At 49.1% G+C, this 20,135-nt stretch overlaps 1 protein-coding gene and 3 non-coding genes across 5 annotated transcripts in view; 2 read left to right on the top strand and 2 right to left on the bottom strand.

Annotated features, from left to right (window-relative positions):
- The window catches only part of Vac14 (VAC14 component of PIKFYVE complex), a 103,370-nt gene that overhangs the window by 10,256 nt on the left and 72,979 nt on the right, over window positions 1-20,135 (top strand). For both annotated transcript variants that reach the window (XM_004842891.3, XM_021256721.2), the window contains exons 2-10: window positions 5,561-5,711; window positions 6,018-6,185; window positions 8,651-8,713; window positions 9,197-9,304; window positions 9,800-9,909; window positions 10,181-10,287; window positions 11,477-11,611; window positions 12,101-12,253; window positions 18,804-18,867. In XM_004842891.3, the coding sequence (XP_004842948.1) occupies window positions 5,561-5,711; window positions 6,018-6,185; window positions 8,651-8,713; window positions 9,197-9,304; window positions 9,800-9,909; window positions 10,181-10,287; window positions 11,477-11,611; window positions 12,101-12,253; window positions 18,804-18,867 (1,059 nt within the window). The remainder of the gene's footprint in view (window positions 1-5,560; window positions 5,712-6,017; window positions 6,186-8,650; window positions 8,714-9,196; window positions 9,305-9,799; window positions 9,910-10,180; window positions 10,288-11,476; window positions 11,612-12,100; window positions 12,254-18,803; window positions 18,868-20,135) is intronic.
- Trnag-gcc (transfer RNA glycine (anticodon GCC)) lies at window positions 1,982-2,052 on the bottom strand. The gene has a single exon. It is a non-coding gene; the product is annotated as a tRNA-Gly (tRNA).
- Trnag-gcc (transfer RNA glycine (anticodon GCC)) lies at window positions 2,675-2,745 on the bottom strand. Its single transcript has one exon. It is a non-coding gene; the product is annotated as a tRNA-Gly (tRNA).
- On the top strand, window positions 12,659-12,729 carry Trnag-gcc (transfer RNA glycine (anticodon GCC)). The gene has a single exon. It is a non-coding gene; the product is annotated as a tRNA-Gly (tRNA).

Here is a 20,135-nt window from a genome sequence, read left to right as displayed (position 1 = left end):
TCCTTAGGGCCTTAGTCCTGTCCACATTCCATGCCAATTAGCCGAGCAGGCTGTTTAGATTTGCAGCCCCTCCCCATACCACCAGTGTGGCAGCACGGACCTTTCCCCATGTTTGCCCTACACTTTGTGCCATCCGCCAGCTGCACCAGCCTCCCAGATTCAATCCACTGGCAGCTATTATTGATCCCCACCTACTGTGCACAGCACTAGACCAGGAGGCAGGGATGGTGCTAGGGACACAGCGAAGTCTGGCACTGTCCTCAAGGACTTCTTCGAGGAGTTGTGGAGATAGAAGGAATTTAGCTGGTGACATGGGCCAGCACATTGGTCAGCACAGGATCAGGGATCACTGAGTGCTTCTGGGTTCAGAGGAGACGTGCTCACTTCGTGGGAGAGTTGAGAAGAGCAGAGGGCAGCCCTTGCTGGACTTTGCAGGCTGAAAGGAGCGTGGGAGGGAGTTGTGGGTTTCCGGAAGGTTCGGACAGGAAGTGCAGACAGGGCAAGGCAAGCAAGGGCTCATGAGAAGGCAGGTGTGGCTGGGAGGAAGAGGATGCTGGGGACCCAGGCATGCAGACTGGAGTGGTCTCCTGGCCCTGGTTAGGTTGCCCAGCATTTCAGCTGAGAAGGGTGGGCCTGACTAATGGGACAGATTCTTCCTGCTTGTGACCCAGGGATTGACCCCAGGCCTGGGCCCAGTGCTCTCTGTGCTGGTGATGTCAGTGAGAACGAACATGTTCACGTGGTTTCCCCTCCAGAGGAACCATTATTCGTCTCTCTGATGCTTGTTGTCCCGGAGATAAAGAATATTCTACCCTCGATCCAAGGGTACAGACAGTAGATACCTGGGGTGCCTGTCCCTGCAGACCTGGGCTGTCATCTGTGTAGTTGCCTGGGGAATGGAATCAAGCCCAGTGATTTGGGTGGGGATCTCCCAGTCAGTGTCCAGCAAAGGAAGCTCCCCCCCACCCTGGATTCCCGTCTTCTCTCTTCAAGGCCCCACACACTTGTCACTCTGACATCAGGGCCACGTACCTTCCACCCTGTGTTGCCTTCAGGGCTCCTTGAGAGCCATTCAGGCTCGCATCACGCCCACTGCAGATCACACCTTCCAGTGTGTACGCGGTTACCCTGCTAACCGCCTTCTGTAGCTCCTCACTCCCACCAGCATGCGAGGCCAGTTCTTTAACCAAGCACTCAGGGTCTCCTCCACCCTTGGCCTTGGCTCCTGGCAAACGACATGCTGCCCCTCATGCCTCTGAGCCTTTGCAGGCTCATCTTGAACAGCCCCAGAACGAACACCTACTCATCCTTCAGAACCCTTTCCAGTACTCACCCTCATGAGGCCACACTAAATTCCCTCCCTCCTGGCCACACTGTCTCCTCCTGGTCTGGCCTCACCTTGCACTCTTCTCGCTGCGTTTGCCCCATAGTCCTGGAGGGCTGTCCTGTTTCCCTTGAGAGCCCAAGCCCAGGAGTGCATCAAGTAGGTAGCTGTCAGTGTCGCCTCAGAGGAATGTGCTTCCCTGTTGCACAGTGAATGGTTGTGACCTGAAACCAGAGACAGAAGAGGAGCTGGTGCCAGGGACGCTAGTGCTGTGGGGAGCCTGGCAGTCCTTTGGGATCCTGGCTGTTGGCTGTCGGGTGTCCCTACTTCCTCTCTGGGTAGTGCTGTGACTGGTACTGTGCAGAAGCAGGGCTTGGCTTCCTAGGAAGGCTGTCTGGGCGGTAGTGGAGAGGCAGAGCTGCTCACAGTGGGCTGTCATTTGTCCCCACGTCCTAGATTCTTCGAGAACAAGGGCACTCACCTTCTAGATCCTTGTGGAATTTAGGAAACTGTTTTTCATCAAAGGTTTTTCATTAAAGGCATTTAAAACTTTAGCTCAAGAAACCAGGCATTCCAGTTCTCAGACTGGATTCACAAATTTGTTAGGCAATGTGAAATCCCAAGTTCACTCTCTTAGGATTAAAAAAAATTTACTGCTGCATTGGCCGGGAATCGAACCCGGGCCTCCCGCGTGGCAGGCGAGAATTCTACCACTGAACCACCAATGCTTGGCATGTTGGTAGTTGTGTGCACCTCCCTTTATCCCCATTCCTGGGCCTCCTCGAATATATGCGGAGTCAAATTATGAGGCCAGTCTCTGACGCTGCCACATCAGCACAGCCGCCAAAACAGGAAGTGGAGCTCCAGAGCAGGAGGAGGGAGCAGGCGAGAAGCCAAAGAGGGGCGGGTGTGTGTGTGTGTGGGTGTGTGTGGGTGTGGGTGTGTGTGTGTGTGGGTGTGTGTGTGAGGTTAATTTGCCTTCAGGCCTCAGAAATTATACCTCAAGTCTTCCTTCTCATTATGTAGCTAGAATGCTGAAACTTGGGGTGACTCTCCCTCTGATGTTTGGTCCTCCCATCTCATTCTGCCTTCTGTGGAGCTGCTGCACTGTTCCACTGTTCTCAGGTTTCACACCAACGTCTTACTGGCCACAGGCCAAGGCTGTGAAGTGAAGCAGGAGTCCCTTCCAGGTAGAGATGGGAAGGCCAGGCTCCCACAGCTTCTCTGGAGACCCCAGTGGCAGGAAAGTGTGATCCCAGATTTGCAGACTCCCCATGCTTGAGGAGACTGGCTCCTCCTTCAGGATCTCTGTGAGGGGACTGACCAGGAAGAGACAAAAAAACACTGTACTGCATTGGCCGGGAATCGAACCCGGGCCTCCCGCGTGGCAGGCGAGAATTCTACCACTGAACCACCAATGCTCCAGCTGTTTTCTGCCACATCTGCAAGGTTCTCCTCACAAGGCTGTCCCTGTAACCACCCAGACAGAGTCACTGGGCTTCACCTGGCTGATCTGTCCAGTTTGGGAACCAGACAATTTTATGTAGATGCATCCTCCCCTTACATTGCTTCTTCAAGAGCTGGGGCCTGTAAATGGTGTTCAGCTTCCAGCTGCAGGCCCTTGGGTCATAGATAACTCTCAGCCCCTAAGATCAGAGCAAGAGGCGCCTCACAGGCCACCTGTGCAGCCCCTTCCTGAAATACTATCCTTACTCCAACATCGCCAGCTCGGGACCCAGGCCTGCTTTGTCCCTTCCTCTGTGAACAGTGCCTGGCATGTCACAGGCCCATACATTTGCTGGATTAAATCCTTCAGCCATTGTCCACTCTGTCTTTGAATAAACTCTTTGCAGGAGTGATCTCTGTCTCACAAGACAGTTTTCGAACAGCTCTCTTTATTAGAAGTGCCTGACACTGGGGGGCTGTAGCTCAGTGGTAGAGCACTTGCCTAGCACCCACAAGACCCTGGGTTCAGTCCCCAGCGTCACAAAAAAAGAAAATTCCTGACATGAATATGGGACCACACAAGCACTTTTTGGACATGACCTTCCTTAAAATTCTTCAATATAAGAGAGGAAAAAAGCTCCCATTTATGCAACAGATCAGCAATGTACCTCCCCTGACTAGATGCAGAGGATAAGAGAGTCCAGGCAGTTACCTGGAAAAGTCCCTGATCTCTAGGTGGCCCTGCCTCTCCCATCTCACAAACACCTCCAGGCCTCCCACCCCTCACTCCCTGTACTGGAGATTGAACCCAGGACCTTTCACACTGAGCTACATCCACAATACTTTTTTATTTTGAGACAGGGTTTCACTAAGTTGTAAGTTGTTAGACTTTAACTTGCAGTCCTCCTGCCTCAGCCTCCCAGAGTGCTGGGATTACAGGTGTACACCACCACACCTGGCACAAGCATCCTCAGGCTTCTTAAGTTATTCTTTCATGTACTGCTCAAAATCCATCAGAGGCTTCCCCGTTACTGTGATGGGAAATCCATTTTCCCTAATTGAACGTGGCAGACTTAACCCAGCCAGCCCATCCTAGTCTATTTCCCAGCGCTCTTCTATCCTCTGGATGCCAGACAGGGTTGGCTTGCCTTTGCTCACACAGTGCCTTTGTCCCCACCTCCGAGATCCACTCAAGTCCCACTTCTAGGAAGACTTCCCAGACCACCCCAGCTGCAGCTCCCCAGCCAGGGATCTGGTGGGTTGTGCACCATTGTCCCACACGAAGCTTCTCACTGCAGCTTGGCCTTGTTCATGTGTCAGAACAGCCAGGACTTCCCTCAGCCCCTCCATTGCCTGCCCTGGGAGGCGGCCCCATAGTGGATGCACACATCCGCCTGCTCCTCCCTGCCTGTCACTGCCTCCAAGGCGCCATCCTTCCTTCCCCTCATATTCCGTGAGCTACTAATGCTTTTCCATTTCATTCTAGAAATGATCTTCCAGCTTTTGCCATGGCCCTGACTGTATTTCCAGCCCTCTTTATCATGATAGCTGCAGTATACTGAGAGTTTTCTTCCTTGGCTCCAGTTTCCTGCTGTCAAACCAGCTCCCCATCCGGCCCTCCAGGCTGCTGCCAGCAATAGCACAGGTCCGAGCTTGTCACTTCATTGCTGGGAAACTGCCACTGGATCTTCTTTGTCTTGTCTGTCTCCTTCCACACACCAGACTCCTCGTGCTTCTCTAAATGGGCCCGCCCTTCCCTGAGCTTGAGCTCCCCTCCACTAGGGTGTGGGTGTTGTGTGTCCTCCCAGAGGCTCATGTGTGAGGAATGTGGTGACATTGGGAAGTGGGACATATACGAGGTGGGGACCTAGTGAGAGGTCTTTAGGTCGTCTGGGGTTGCTTGGGTCCCTGCCCTCTGAGGGGTTCAGGTAATCTCCTGTGCCCCCTTCGGAGTTCTTGCTGGAGGATTGTTATTCAAGCCTGAGCCTGGCCCTGGCCCTATATGGAGATGTGACTGCTTCTTCCCATACATCTTCCCTCCCACCTTTGCCACAGCCATGAGGTAGCACACCCATAAAAGGCCTTCACCAGAACTGAGTCAGTGCAGACTCAGTGCCCTTGAGCCTCTGGAATATTAGACAAATGAACCTCTTTTCTTCATAAGTAGCTTGCAGGTATTTCGTGATAGAAACAAAAAACTGACTTGTATACCTGGCAAATGCCTGTTAATGTTTTTAAGATCTGACTCAAGTGAGGTCTTCCCATTGGCTGTCCTGGACACAGGAAGAGCATCTGATGCACATCCCTGCCTCTCTGGCAGCATACATGCATGCCACTTTGCCGCAATTACTCGTTTGTGTGTGGCTCTTGCCCGTTAGAATGATGTGTCCCCCACACTGTCCCTGAAATAATGGTGCAGATGCAGAGGACTCCTCAGATTCATGCATACTTGAGTAAGTGTCCACGAAAGACATTTGATTGACTGACAGATGACACATCCTAAGGTTGGTCCCCGTGAGACACTGCTTTCCATTCTCAGAATCCTATCAGAGATAATACACTGTTCTTCATTCTGTTGCACACAAAGGGAAACTGAGACCCAGAATAAGGAAGCAGCCATGACCCAGCTAGCAGCAGAACTGAGAGGACCTGCCCAGAGAGGCCCAACTCCCTGATTCCTCTTTCTGAATTGGTCGTTGTCCTTCCCCGTGCCCGCCCCACCTCCCCTCTCGGGAGCAGAGGTCACCTGGCTGCACCCATCCCACAGCTCCCTCTCTCCTTTCTCTCCAGGCTGGTGCGGGAGTTTGTGGCCCAGAACAACACCGTGCAAATCAAGCATGTGATCCAGACCCTGTCTCAGGAGTTTGCCCTGTCCCAGCACCCCCACAGCCGGAAAGGGGGCCTCATCGGCCTGGCCGCCTGCTCCATCGCACTGGGCAAGGTGGGCCTTCTGAGGAGGACATGCCAGTGACGCCCTTCACTCTGACCGAGACCCCGCAGAGCTGGGGTTGCAGACCTGTATTTCATCACCACTCTTATCACGCTTAAGACCAGCAGGGCTGGCTTTGTGGCCTTGCAGCCGTGTACCCAGTCATGGCCCCTCTGCTGACTTGGGCAGAGTCTTGAGCCCACCCCGCCCTCAGAGGTCCAAGCATCTCCAGGGCAGCCAAGATGCTGCTGGTACTGCAGGCTGAGAGGTCTGGGTCGGCCTGATTCTGACCTGCTTTCTCGTCCTGCCCCATCACAGGACTCAGGGCTTTACCTGAAGGAGCTGATCGAGCCGGTGCTGACGTGCTTCAATGATGCGGACAGCAGGCTGCGCTACTATGCCTGCGAGGCCCTCTACAACATCGTCAAGGTGGCTCGGGGTGCCGTGCTGCCCCACTTCAACGTTCTCTTTGATGGACTGAGTAAGGTGACTGTCCTCCTCCTAGCTGAGCTGAGCTCAGCTTACTCACCTCCCTTGACCTCTTGGGACCTTATGTGCTTGAGGCCCTCTGCCCAGATTTAAGCAGAACAGATAAGCATGTGGCTGCTTAAGGAATACATGTTGTTTGTTGAATCTAATACTTTTTTTTTATAGAATTTTTAATGATATGTGTGGGTACAATATTTATTGCCTTCATCCCTTAAACATCATTAGTAAAAAAATAAAAAGCCATACGTCGTATTAAATTTTCTGTAAACCAAACCATCTTTTCAAAGTAGAAGTACAAGGTATGTTTCAGAATTCCGGGTTGACTGCTATTTTCACAAAAAAGAGAATCATCTGCATTGTTTTCTTGTTGACCTGTGGTACTAAAAATTTTTTTTTAAATAATTTTATTATCAAACACACACACACATACAGAAATTAAAACCATTCAAAGAAGAACAATGCAAGGGGAAAAAAACTACAATAATATTCAAATACAGTAGAACTCAACCAAAACAAAACTGAAAAGCACTTAAACATTTTTCCATATAACTTAAAAAAGCATCTCAAGCACCAACAAGACACCAGAGGATGTGATTTGTTTCAGAAAGATCCCCAAAACCAACATTGAACAAATAGTGGTCTGGAAAAAAAAAAACTCCAGTTAGCTAGCAGACTCCACATAAGCCATACTTCTCCCTAATTTAAATTTCGATACAGTCTTATGACACGCGATGGAAACACAATCCGAGAAATATGTTATTAGACCATTTCATCCGCGTGTATCCTTATTTACACTTTCAGTTTCTCACACTCGAGAAACTATTTGGTATTTACACGTGTGTCCTATTTATTTCACTTAAGAGGATGGCCTCAATATGCATCCATTTAGCTATAAATGTCTCTAGTTTCTCATTCTTTATGGCTGAGTAGTACTCCATGTTATTAAAAAACCAGACCTTCTTTATCCAATCTCCAGTTGGTGGGCACTTGGGCTGTTTCCAAGCTTTAGCTATTACAAACTGTGGCGCTGTGAACATGGGTGCACATATATCACTGTGGTGTGATTCTTTTAATTCTTTTGGGAAGATACCCAGCAGGGGGATAGCTGGGTCAAATGGGACCTCTAAGCCTAGTTCTTTGAGGTATCTCCATACTGACTTCCACAGTGGTTGCACCAGTCTGCACTCCCACCAACAATGAAGAAGGGTTCCTTTCTTCCCACACCCCCGCCTGCATTTGTTATTGGTTGATTTCTTGATAGCAGCCATTCTTTGTGGGGTGAGGTGAAATCTCAGTGTTGTTTTCATCTGCATTTCTCGAGTGACCAGTGATGTTGAACATTTTTTCATTTATTTATTTGCTGCTTTTACTTCTTTGTCTGAGAAATGTCTGTTCATTTCAGATGCCCATTTCTGAATTGGGTCTTTGAATTTGGGGGAATCTGATTTTTTCCAGTTCTTTATATATTCTAGATAGTAGTCCTTTGTCTAAGGTACAGTTGCTGAAAATTTTTTCCCACATTGTAGGTTGTCTCTTAGCTCTGTTGGTGGTTTCTCTTGCAGTGCAGAAGCTTTTTAATAAGATGAGATCCCAGTTGTTGATTCTTTGTGCAAGTTCCCTTGCCACTGAGGTTTTGCTCATAAAGTCTTTCCCTATACCAGTGTCTTCAAGAGTTCTACCTAACTTATATTCCAGAAAATTTAGTGTTTCTGTCTTGATATTTAAATCTTTAATCCACTTTGACCTTAGTTTAGTGCATGGTGATATATATGGGTCTAGTTTTAATCTTTGGCAGGTTGAAATCCAGTTTTTCCAACCCCATTTATTAAATAGGCTATCTTTCCTCCAATGAGGGTGGTTGGCTCCTTTGTGAATCTAATAGTTTTTAAGATGAGTTTGTTTTGATATATGTTTTCATTTCTCAGTTAATTCATTTTTATTGCACTTTACAAAAGTATCAATCTGCCACACATTGGAAGGAAAAAACTGAGTCTGAGAAGCGCTAACCCTCTGACAGATGGTGTCCACTGTCCAAACTGTATTTCCCCTGTGAGGAGGGGATGATTCTAGCTCCCTGCTGCTCTAGAAAAAGTGTCGCCTGTAAGGGCTTTGGAGTCCTCCCTTCTTCGCAGCCCGCTGGAGAGCCTTCCCCCAGCAGTGAGGGGGACCCAGTGTTTCAAGGAGGCAACACCAAGGGGAAGGAGCCACCTGACCCCGTCACAGCAGGGCACAGAAATGCCCCCGGCCTCCCTGAACAGAATGGGGAGCCCCACTGACCTGGTTCCTAAGCCTGGTTCCGTTTTGCTCACCCTTTTCCCTTCCTTTCTCAGCGTCACTCACTGAGAGGGGCCCGTGGTGTTCTGAGCCACACTGGCCTTGGCCGTTGGTTTGCAGTAAGTTCCTTGGTTACATGTGACAATGACCATTGCCTTGTTGTTTCTTTTTATTTCTGGGCCTCGTAGTTGGCTGCTGACCCAGACCCCAATGTGAAAAGCGGATCTGAGCTCCTAGACCGCCTTTTAAAGGTATTTATACTCTCTCCCCACTTTTATTTTTAGAATCTCTTCCTTCGGTCTGTACATCTTAGAGATTCTGTCCTTGGGGGTATTCTTCCTAATTTAATTTTTTTAATTTTCATATAGTAAGGTGTACTGTCTGGTGTGCATTTCTGTGACACATGTATGGAGCTATGTTATCCCCTCAGATGCCCCCAACCAGAGCGAAGAAGTTCACCTTGCACATCACCCTTCCCGTGACAGTTCCTTCCAGAATACAGGAGGAGGGTTTTGCCATCCAACTAGTTCTCTTGGCTTTGACTCCTGCTCTCAGTCCATGCCTTCTGCTTATCCTTTGGCTTGTGACAGGATGGATTTTCCAGGGACCCGTCCTGCTCTGCCATTTCCCTCCCTGGTTTCCTGGCCCCTTGAGCCATCCCTGGGCCCCGTAATCAGTAGGTCCAGCAGTCCTGCTCTCTGGTTGCCAGCAGCTCACATTCCTTTGATCCACAGGACATTGTGACTGAGAGCAACAAGTTCGACTTGGTGGGCTTCATCCCCTTGTTGCGGGAGAGAATTTACTCCAACAACCAGTACGCCCGGCAATTCATCATCTCCTGGGTAAGCTCCTGCCCCTGCCTGGCTCCTCCAGCCACAGAGAAGCTCTGGCAGAGTCACATTGCTACCAGGCACATCCTTGGCAGTTCTTCCCTCTCCATGAAGCCTCTCTGTTACCCTCTAATGGCCACTGGCTCCTGACAGTCCTGAAACTCTATCCAGCTTTGCCCCTAAAGCCCTTCCTGTTCGTTCCTGAAGAATACAGTTCTCTCCTTGTCATAGAAAACACCCAGCCTGCCCTGTGAAGCCGCCAGCAGTCACACCTTTTCTAGCCCTGACTGCCCTTCCCCACACACCGGAATCCCTCTGGAGCCAAACTACCATTCCCCTGCACATGGAACAAAAATGATCACTTCCAGCACCCTCCCCAAGAACACCAGCAGTGCTGTGACACACCACCTGCACAAGGATCCGTCCTTGCCCCGGTCCCAGGGGAGTGGCGAGGAGGAGCCCCTAGGCCCGGGCTAACACTCCTTCCTGCTGCTTTCCCTGGATCAGATCCTAGTTCTGGAGTCCGTGCCAGACATTAACCTGCTGGATTACCTGCCGGAGATCCTGGATGGACTCTTCCAGATCCTGGGTGACAATGGCAAAGAGATTCGGAAAATGTGAGTGGGGGAAAGATAGGCCGCTGCCCCCTGCCGGGAGTCCTGAGGGTGCACATGAACCCAGAGCCCCACCGACAGCAGCAGAAAAGCACAACACTCACTTTTTCTGCTCCCATGCTTCCTGCTCGAAGAGTTGAGAGCTCATCAGCCCCAGCCCTGCATAATGTCCACACCCCAGGTGGCTGACCTAGAGCAGCAACGGGCACTGGCTGGGGCCAGAAACAGCCCTGTCTGACACAGGCTGTTTCCCTCCTCCTTTTCTCACTGGTAGGTGCGAGGTGGTTCTTGGAGAATTCTTGAAAGAAATTAAGAAGAACCCTTCCAGTGTTAAGTTTGCTGAGATGGCAAACATCCTGGTGATCCACTGCCAGACCACAGGTGAGTGCGGAAGGCCCCACGGCCGTTGCCTCCTCTGTCACATCTCGGCTTCAGTGAAGGGGCAGGAGGGAGCCCTGGTGGGAGAGGTAACTGGTGTGTCACTGGAGCCCAGAAGCAGTAAAGTGGTGGGCCTCTGGGAGAGATGTGGCGCTCTGTTGACATGGAGGCCCTTTCCCTTGTTCTGGAAACTTCCTCACTACAACTTAAACATTGAGAATTGGAATGAGGCCTGGAGGAAAGTGTATCCATTAGCTTTTCTCAGTATCAAGCCACAGTGAAATAAAGTTACTTAAAAAACAGCCACTTGAGGGCTGGGGATTTAGCTCAGTGGTTCCGCTGCCTGCCTCAAAAGCGCAAGATCCCGAGTTTGATCCGGGGTACCAAAAAAAAAAGAACAGCCACTTGAACCGGGTGTGGTGGCACATGCCTGTAATCCCAGCACTCGGGAGGTTGAAGCAGGAGGATGGCTGTGAGTTTGAGGCCAGCCTGGCCTCCATAGTGAGTTCGAGGCTAGGCTGAACTACATAGCACGACCCTGTCTCAAAAAAATAAATTAAAAAAAAAACAGCCACTTGTCATTGGCCGTGGGTCTGTAACTCAGCTGGGTGGTTTTGCTTTCCTAGGCCAGGCTGGGCCTGGACCTGCAAGTCAGCTGCAAGGTATGGAGTTGGGTGAACTGGAGCAGCCTCACATCTAGCAGTTGGCTGCCTATCAGTTGAGTAGTAGGGGGAGCTGGTCCAGGTCTCATCAACTAGGTGACTTAAGCAGGGTTCCAAGAGGGACAGGAGAAGTGGGCAAGGTCTCTTGAGACTTGAGTGGGAACCAGCACACCATCACTGTCACTGCCAGCTACTGGCCAGAGTACAAAGGCCAGTCCTGATTCAAGGGCAGGAAAAGACCCCACTTCTTGGTGAAAGGAGACATAAAATCGCATTCCAGAGGGGCCCAGATCCAGGGAGGGTAGAGATGGGGTTCCTTTCACACAGCAGCACAGGATTCTTGCTGCCTTCTAACCTGCTATCCCGACAGAAGGCAGAGCACCCCAGTAAGGGCTAATTGGTGAGGCCAGAAGCAATGAAACCCCTGCATTCCCTTGGTTCCCCAGTCCCATCCTGCGTGTGCAGTCGGTGGGAGGGAGTTCTCCCAATGTGCGTGCCGACCCCTCTGGGGCCCACTGATTCCCTTCCAGATGACCTGATCCAACTGACAGCCATGTGCTGGATGCGGGAGTTCATCCAGCTGGCTGGCCGGGTGATGCTGCCCTATTCCTCTGGGATCCTGACTGCTGTCTTGCCCTGCTTGGCCTATGACGACCGCAAGAAAAGTATCCTTCACTCAGAAGAGAAGAAGCAGGGCAGCCCCGAGGAGGGCATGAAATGGAGGGACTCTGAGTGGGAAGGGGGCCTCCCTTAGGATCCATCACTCCAATCGCTTCTTGGCCTTTTGGCTAAGGTCAAGTGTAGGATCCATCACTCCAGATAGTCCTCCAGGGGACAAGTGAGGCTAAACATGGACACAGAGTCAGGGATGCAGAGCCCATGCTGGCTGACCTCAGTCCTCATCTATTCCTTGCAAATGGGGAACAACTCTCCTGGGTGCCAGGTTCCACCCCTCTGAGCTCACACTGCTGCACCTTAGGTGGGGGGATCCTGCTGGGGGGAAGGCCACAAGGAGGGGACCCTAGAAAAGAAAGAGTGGCAAGGAGACCAAGGACTCCAGCTAGACTGACAGCTCCCGGGGAAGACTGAACCCCTGCCCAGGAAGTGGCCTCCGGTTTAGGGAAGACTCCTGCTCCTTACATCAGTGGACACAGGCATCAAGGAGGTGGCCAATGTGTGCAACCAGAGCCTAATGAAGCTGGTCACCCCTGAGGATGACGAGCCAGATGAGCTGAAGCCAGCACTACAGCGGCAGACAGAACCCAACTCCGAGGACTCTGTGGCAAAGCAGGAGGGGACAGCGAGTGGTGAGTAGACTGCTCCCCCCCGCTTCCCCGCCCTCGCCTCCATCGGGGACCCTGTTTTGTGAATGAGAGGTCACTGATCAGCTTTAGACTGATGTCCGCCTGTGCAGGACCAGTCAGACTAGATTGAAGCACACCCTACTCCAGTCCTGAAGGATAACAGAGTAAGGTCTAGAACCCGAACCAGGAGCCAAAGAACGGCTGGAGCCTTGTCTCCCTTGCTCTTCACGGATCTTTTGAATATCTGAGCAGAATGTCAGTCCGTGGCCAATTCCTGTGGGTTTGGCTGGTGGAACTGAGCAACGTTCCTTATTGGACCTGTCTTGAGTGTCAAGTTACAGCTGTGACATCACCACAGTGAGCCAGAGCTGCAAAACAGCTGGAGGCAGATATCAGTACACAGCTGGAGCATTGGTGGTTCAGTGGTAGAATTCTCGCCTGCCACGAGGGAGGCCCGGGTTCAATTCCCAGCCAATGCAACTTCTTTTCCCTTTTAAGTAGTTTTTGTAAGCATTCTTCAGGCACCTGCCTACTCAGAAGAATCTTAACCTAAACCGAGATATGTTCAGGCAGCTTGGCTCTGGATTTTACTGCCTCATAAACAGCATTTCAGCAGATGAAAAGCACACTTTATAGTAGTTCCCAGAGATGGCAACAGCTAATTTGACAACCTCACATCAGCTCTCAGCCCTGCTCAGCTTGTAACTAGTCAGCAGGCTTTCCCCAAGATGAGAGTCCCAGCAGGCCAGGAGACAGAGATGATCTAGCTAGTCAGTGGGCAAGCTCATCCCAGCGTCCCTCTGTGCCCCTGCTGGTCCACCTGGCTGCAACAGGAACTTCCTACTTGTTGAGTGTCTTCGGAGCGCAAGTCTATTCTACACCCACACATGCACACACACACACAGACCCCAACCTCCAGTGTCTCCTTCCTTCCTAACCCCAGGGCCTGCAGTCAGGGCAGCCCCTCTCCACGTGCTGCAGCCCCATCTTGGCCTTGCCATTTGAGAGGATCCAGAGTGCAGACCCTTTCCCTGATTCTGAGTTCTTCCAGCACTTAAGGTGTCCACCTTACCCACCCACCCCCATCACATTCCTTGAGTGTTGCAGGAGAAATTCTGGGGTTCAAACGACATGCCTGTGAGTCCTGGCTCTGCTCACTTCATATCTGCTGCCTTTGGACAGCTGCTTAGCCTTTCCAGGGCTCAGCTTCCTTATTTGTTAAGTAAGATAACAATAGTAATACCTAGCCTTTAGTGTGATTGAGAATTTCAAACCAGATTTTTGCATGTGTGGCATGTGGCACTCAATAATAGGTCCATTAGTGTTGTTTTAATATGGGGATCCTGTGTAGGGTTGTGTCCTGAAAAAATACATCATGACTTGAAAATATTGTAAGTCAAAAATGCATTTAATAGCCCTAATTTACCAAACATTGTGGCTTGGCCTGGTCTGAGCTCTGCCTCTCATCAGATCAGCTGGGGCATTGGATTCTCATAGGAACTAGAACCCTACTGTGAACTGGACATGGGAGAGATCTAGGCTGCAAACTCCTTATGAGAATCTAATGCAAAAACTAAAAAATTTAAATTAAAAAAAAATCCTCTCTCCTCCCAGTTCATGGAAAAAATTGTCTTCCGTGAAATCAGACCCTAGTGTCAAGAAGGTTGGGAACTCTGACCTAACACAGAGCCTGTTTTATAGTAGTGTTGACCATCTCATATAATTTATTAAATACTGTTCAGAAAGTAAAAAAACAGAATAATTGGGTGGGTTTGCTTTTGCACCATCATAAAGTTGAAAAGTGATTAAATTGAAGCATCTGTAGGTATTTATATAGTAAGGCATGCGTCCAGGGCTTTTCCTCTTGTGTCTAATCATCAGCACAGTCCAGGTGCTAATGGGCCCACAGTGGGTTCCAAATGAGGGTTCATAGAGGGCTGGGGACAGAAGTTCACATGGCAGGTGAGGAGCAGGGCTATAATAGGACTTCCCCCGGTGGAAGGATGTGACCTCCATGGTGTGCATGTAATGAAACCCACCCATTTGCAAAGCTGAGAGTGAACAGGGTTTATCAGCAACTTCCATGGACACTGTGGTATGGGTCAGTCAGACCCATGCAGGCCAGCTGCAAACCCTGAAGGAGCTCAGGCAGATGCACACACGAGGTTGCCATCAGCTGATAGACACTGGGTTATTTCCACCACTTTTTTCAAACCACATGCAATGTGTATTGACTTTTAGCCAATACTGTGTCATTAGACGTATTAATAAAATTGGTCTCTGGAACAGGAAGTTCAAATTTTTCTTTTGCATTTGGGATACACTTTATAATTGGATTATTTATTCCAGATTGGCCTTCCTATTAATGTAAAACACTTATCTTGTATCATTACATTAGGTAGATAATGCCATAATTCATTTAGCCAACCTCCCATTATAAATCATTTAACTGCTTCTAGCTTTATCCTAACCTCATAATCCCTGCTAAAAAGAACCTTCTCATAGAAAAATCTTATGTTCATAATTACTTCCCATGGGTAAATTCTTAAATTTTTAAGGCTTTTGACATATTTTGTCAAGTGCCTTCCAACTCATTCAAACCAGCTTCAACCCGACCAGCTGGAAGTGGGTCTCCAAGGGTAAACAGGCTGTAGAGAAGACAAACCAGGTAGAGGAGCCCTGTGCCCCGGGACACGGGCTCACACTGGAACCCTGGGACCAGGAGAAGGGTGAAGATACAGCAGACAGACATGGCTCCCCTCGGAGTCAGCATTTCTGCTGGGCAAGGCAGGCAATAAACAAGTTAAACAGCCTGGCGGATACATTTCTCAGCATATATCAAGAGCCTTAAATGTTTAAGAAAATCTTTCCTTAGGAAATAATTAGGTAAGGTTTTTTTTCCTCTCTGAAAGGTCTTCTTAGCTGATAAATGCTGTGTTCCCTTTGGATCCCTTTGGAAAGGACCCATTTCCCTGTCCTTGCCAATTTCTAAAGGGTGCCTGGCCCTCTCCTCCACTGGCATAGCCGTCGTCATAGGCTGTACTGAGTTTGATCCCTGGTACTGAAAAAAAAACAAAACCCAGTATAACCAAAAGAAGCTGTGAGAAAATGTTTATGGGATATTTCCCTGTCAGAGATAACGTCCAGCACAAGAAATAGCCCCTTTAAATGAAGTGGAAAAAACCCAATGGGAGAAAATGTGAAAGTCCGAGACAAGTCACCTGCTCTTTATCTAACAAATGTTTATATCACTTTTAGGATGTGCCAGGAATCAAGTTAAACACCTCACAGGTGTCAGCTCACCTGCTATCGTGACGTGTCCACGGTGCAGGCACTGTCCTTACCCCTTCATGCAGGTGAAGAACGGGAGACAAAGTGACATGACTTCCCCAGGGTCACACAGCTAATCAGCAGGGGAGTCAGGGTCCAAACCCAGGCCAAAGGGCTGGAGAGTCCCTGCTCACAGTGCTATGTCATTCTCCTGCTCTACAAGGAGGAAGTTAATACAGAAGGACAGAATACGATGCTCAGTGGGACAGGGGAGCAGAGGAGTACAAAGTAAAGTTTCCTTTTTACCTATCAAGTTGGCCAATATTTGAGAGATTACTGATATCCCTGTGTGACTGCTCTGTCATTCTGGAAGTACATATACATTGGCAGAAGCTTCCTGAAGGGCAGCTTGGCAGGATCCGTGAAAATGCAGCATGTCTAATCCCTGCCCTTGGCAGCCCCAGTCTGCAGGGAACCCTTGTGCAGAAGGAAGCACGGGAGCGATGAGAACTGAGAGTGTCTGAGTGCAGGCACTTTCCTGGTGTCCTGTTTTGTCATCTGTGAATATGTGGGTTTCTGTGAGATGAGAGGAGGGAAGCCTCCAGGAGCATGGATCCCCGCTGCTGCATCAGTCTGTCCTGCCCGGGATCCCCAGCACTTCCGTCCTCCTTCCCTGGGCCCTGGCCTAGCAGAGGGACACCAGGCTGCAGGCACCAGCGCCTCCACAGACCCAGCCCCTTGCCGTAGTGCCACACCCTTTCTACCTGTCCTCCATCCCCCTCTGGGTCCGGAGCGACAGGCGGCAGTGTGGATCTCTTCTATTTAATATAGAAGTCGGGAAAAAGGACCGTGGTTCACTCCTGGAATGACACTGTTCAAAGACTTGATTTGTTTGGAATTTTTAGAATACGTTTTATCTGTATAATTTAAAACTTTGAGGAGGCCAAGACTCGCATTATTTGAATAACAATATAAATGTAATCATACTTTTCATTTATAACTCACAGAATAAATATCCATGCGTCCATGATGCTATAACTGATTGAATCGGTGAATGACAGGGAAGGGACAGTTCTTCCTTACAGAAGAACTCCAGTTAATAAAAATAGAAGTAGAAACTAGAAACTCACCATTAGGCAAATGCCACCACTTGTTGTAGGCAAGTTCCACTGGTAGCTGCTACAGTCAGTAAGGGGATGTTTAGAACAAGCAGGATTGCTTGTCTAATCTCAAGTATCTTTCCCAAGATAAAGAGAAGTATCTCCCAGGGAAGAAACTCCAAGACGGTACATCAGTAAGTGATACAGTCAGCATCACTAGGATAAGATGCCTCGCTGCATCTGCTCACAAGAAAACATGAGACAAACCCGAGCAGAGAGACATTCTGCAAAGTAACTGACCAGTCCTTCAGAAGTGTCCAGGTCATGAGAGACATGAAAGTCTAAGCAACTACCATAGGTTGGAGGAGACTCGGGAGATGTGACTGCTAAATGCAGTGTGGGGTCTTGGAATCAAAAGGACAGGAGTGAAAAGCTTTGTGACATTCAAGTTAGGCATTTAGTGGTGTTAGTGATACTATGCCGAAGTTCCGCTCTTGCTTTGACAATTGAACTATGGGAAAATACAGTGTTAACATTAGGAGCAGCTAATGTTTCATTTGTTTTTGTTTTGGTAGCGGGGATTGAACTTGGGACCTTGTGCTTTTGAGGCAGGCGGTGAGGAGCAGGTAATGTTAAGGGGAAGGGTCTACAGAGAATTCTTTATTATTTTTTCAGTTTTTCTATATGTCTAAAATTTTAAAATTAAAAGGAGGTTTTTTTATTAGGAAAATATCCAAGAATCTGGATCAAGCAATGTAGATAGTATTAGTCTCACTGTATATTTGAGAAAATTGACCCAAAAGGGCTACATGGCATGCTGTAAATCACACAGTTAATATCAGGAGTCTGGCATTTTTTCCTGAGTGCCACCTGCCCTGAGCTCTGCTCCATCACCAGGGCTGGGGCTGATGCTGGAACAAGGTCCTTCTGGCAGCCTTCCAGATCCAGAATGTCTCGGATCTTTAGGAAACTTAATTAGATGGCAAAAAAGAAAAGTTGGAATTTTAAGGTTATTCCTTGAGTGGGAAAAATACATTGTTGATGCCAGGTAGATCCTGTGCTGTCCAGGAGCAGTAAATTAAATACTAGAGATGGATACTGAGTTGGCCACATGGAGAAAGACTTGGGCAGACTGCAGTTCACAGTCCTTTCCTAAAGTCATATTTTACCCCCTTTGTTGAGATAGCTAATTCATACACCATCCAATTCACCCAATTTAAATTGTACAATTCATTGACGTTGGTATATTCGCAGAGTTGTATAATCATCACCACAATCAACTTTTGAATATTTTCAGTGCCCTGAAAAGAATCCCCTTCCCCCATCTTCTCCAGCCCTGGGCAACCTCTAATCCACTTTCTGTCTCTACACGTTTGCCTATTCTGGACATTTCCCAGAAATGGAATCATATAATATGTTTATCTTTTGTGATTGGCTTCTTTCACTTAGCACAGTATTTTCAAAGGTCATGTTTTAGCATGTGTGAATACTTCATTCCTTTTTATTTCTGAATAATACTTCATTTATCCATTCAACAACAGGTAGATATTTGGGTTGTTCCACAATTTGACAGTTGTAGGTAACACTGCAGCCTTCTGTGTGGATGTTCTCATTTCTCTTCAGTGTATATCTAGGAGTGGAATTGTTAGTCCTGTGATGCCTCTTGTGTTTAGCCTTTTGAGGATCTCCCAAGACTGTTTCCCAAGTATTCTGTACTCCCGCCGGCAATATAAAAGGGTTCCTATTTCTCCACATTCTCACCAACGCTTGTTGTTATTCTTTTTTTTTAAGCCATCTTACTGGTATAAAGTGGTATCATTCATTGGGAATTGTAAATTGATTTCCATTTCCTGATGACTGAGGATGTTAGGTATTTAAAAGCCATTTAACATCTATTGCCCTTTAGACCAGTAGTCCCTTCTGAAATTTCCCAGCTGTGCTCAGCCTGGGATCCCCTCCCTCGAGGTTGCTATGCCTAGACGCTTACAAGCTGTACTATTCCAAAAGCTTTGGGGAAGAATAAGCAGGCATTGGGTCCTCAGGGCTCCAGAGCCCTGTTGCTTTGCAAGAGCCTGGATTAAGGTATTGGGAACTGGAGAGGAGAGCCTTAAGGGTTTTTATAACTGGGATCTTGTTTATTCAAAAAACCAAACAGCCTTTCATGTCACCTGTTCCTCTCCCAGGAGGCCCAGATGGCTCATGTGACTCCAGCTTCGGTAGTGGCATCAGTGTCTTCACTCTAGTCAGGTAAGTGGTTTGTTCCAGCAGGAAGTGTTGATGCAAAATAATCTTACCCAGGTGCGGGAGACTACTGCAAAGAGTCAGGGCAGATTGCCAAGGCCACTGTTTGGGGGGGTGCCCTCATACACACACAGGGTGCTTTGGGAAGAGGATCTGAAAGACACTGAGCCATCCCACCCCACCCAGTTGCTGTCGACAGATAAGCCATTGGGCAGTAAATGCAGGCTTGAAAAGCCCAGTGTGCTCATAGTGATGACAGTAGGATTCTCGCATATGCCTTTGTCCAACACCTTTTGTTTGTCTGGTATGATGCAGGGCTGACAAGGAGCAGGCTGTTAGAGGACAGTCTGAGCAGAGGTGGTCATTGAGTCTAAGGCTGCATGCAGACTGTCCTCAGCTGCTCCCTGGGCCGCTGCTGTAACTGCCTTCCACCAGGGGGCAGTGCAGGCCAAGCACCACAGTGAGTCCCTTCCTTTCCTCTCCCTCCAAGCTTCCTACAGGGTGATAGGCTCTCCCAGAGAGAACTCAGGGTCCAGCCTAGGTCTGTCCCCAGCCCGGCACAGGACTCAGCGTTACAAAGGGAAACTGCAAAATCAGATCTAGGGTTTTGCAGCTCCTTCTGGTAGCCTGTTGTACATTTGTCACTGTAATCTGGGCTGTGGAAATTGTCACACTTCAAGGGAGCAATGGTGGGACATAGCAGGTGATGGAGGAGGAGACAGGATGCGACCAATGGACGGACCCCACCTGCCATCTGCTGGGGTAGGCCAACCACCGGCCCTGTGCTCAGACAGGGAACCACCCAACAGGAACCAGGTTTGAGTTCATACCTATCATTCAGGAGCCAGTGCCAAATTGGCCCCTTTTACATTAAAAAAGAAGAAAGAAAGAAGGAAGGAAGGAAGGAAATCATCTCTCACGTGATCTAAGTCCCTGGCCATGCCAGAGAGAACAGCCAGGGAGCCTGAGGCCACCACCTGCTTCCTCTAGTGCTGCTGAAGGGAGACTGAGCTTGGACAAGATGACATCATCCAGGGGAAACAAAACCCACCTGCAATGTTCCAGGGGCATTGGTGCCCCAGAGATGCCAGTTTGACTCAGTTCCAGCCAGCCAGGGGCAGCAGCCACAGGGGAGACCAATCTGGGAGCAGAAGACTTTTTTTTTCCCCCTTTGGTTTTTTGAAGACAGGATCTTGCTATGTAGTCCAAGCGCCCTTGAACTCACTGTGTAGCCCAGGCTGGCCCCGAATTTATAGCAGTCCTCCCACCTCAAC

Source organism: Heterocephalus glaber, unplaced genomic scaffold (assembly GCF_053883595.1).
Source record: "Heterocephalus glaber isolate CG9 unplaced genomic scaffold, H.glaber_assembly_v1.0 deba00000071, whole genome shotgun sequence".
Lineage (NCBI taxonomy): Eukaryota > Metazoa > Chordata > Mammalia > Rodentia > Bathyergidae > Heterocephalus > Heterocephalus glaber.
This window is presented reverse-complemented; position numbering and strand designations above follow the sequence as displayed.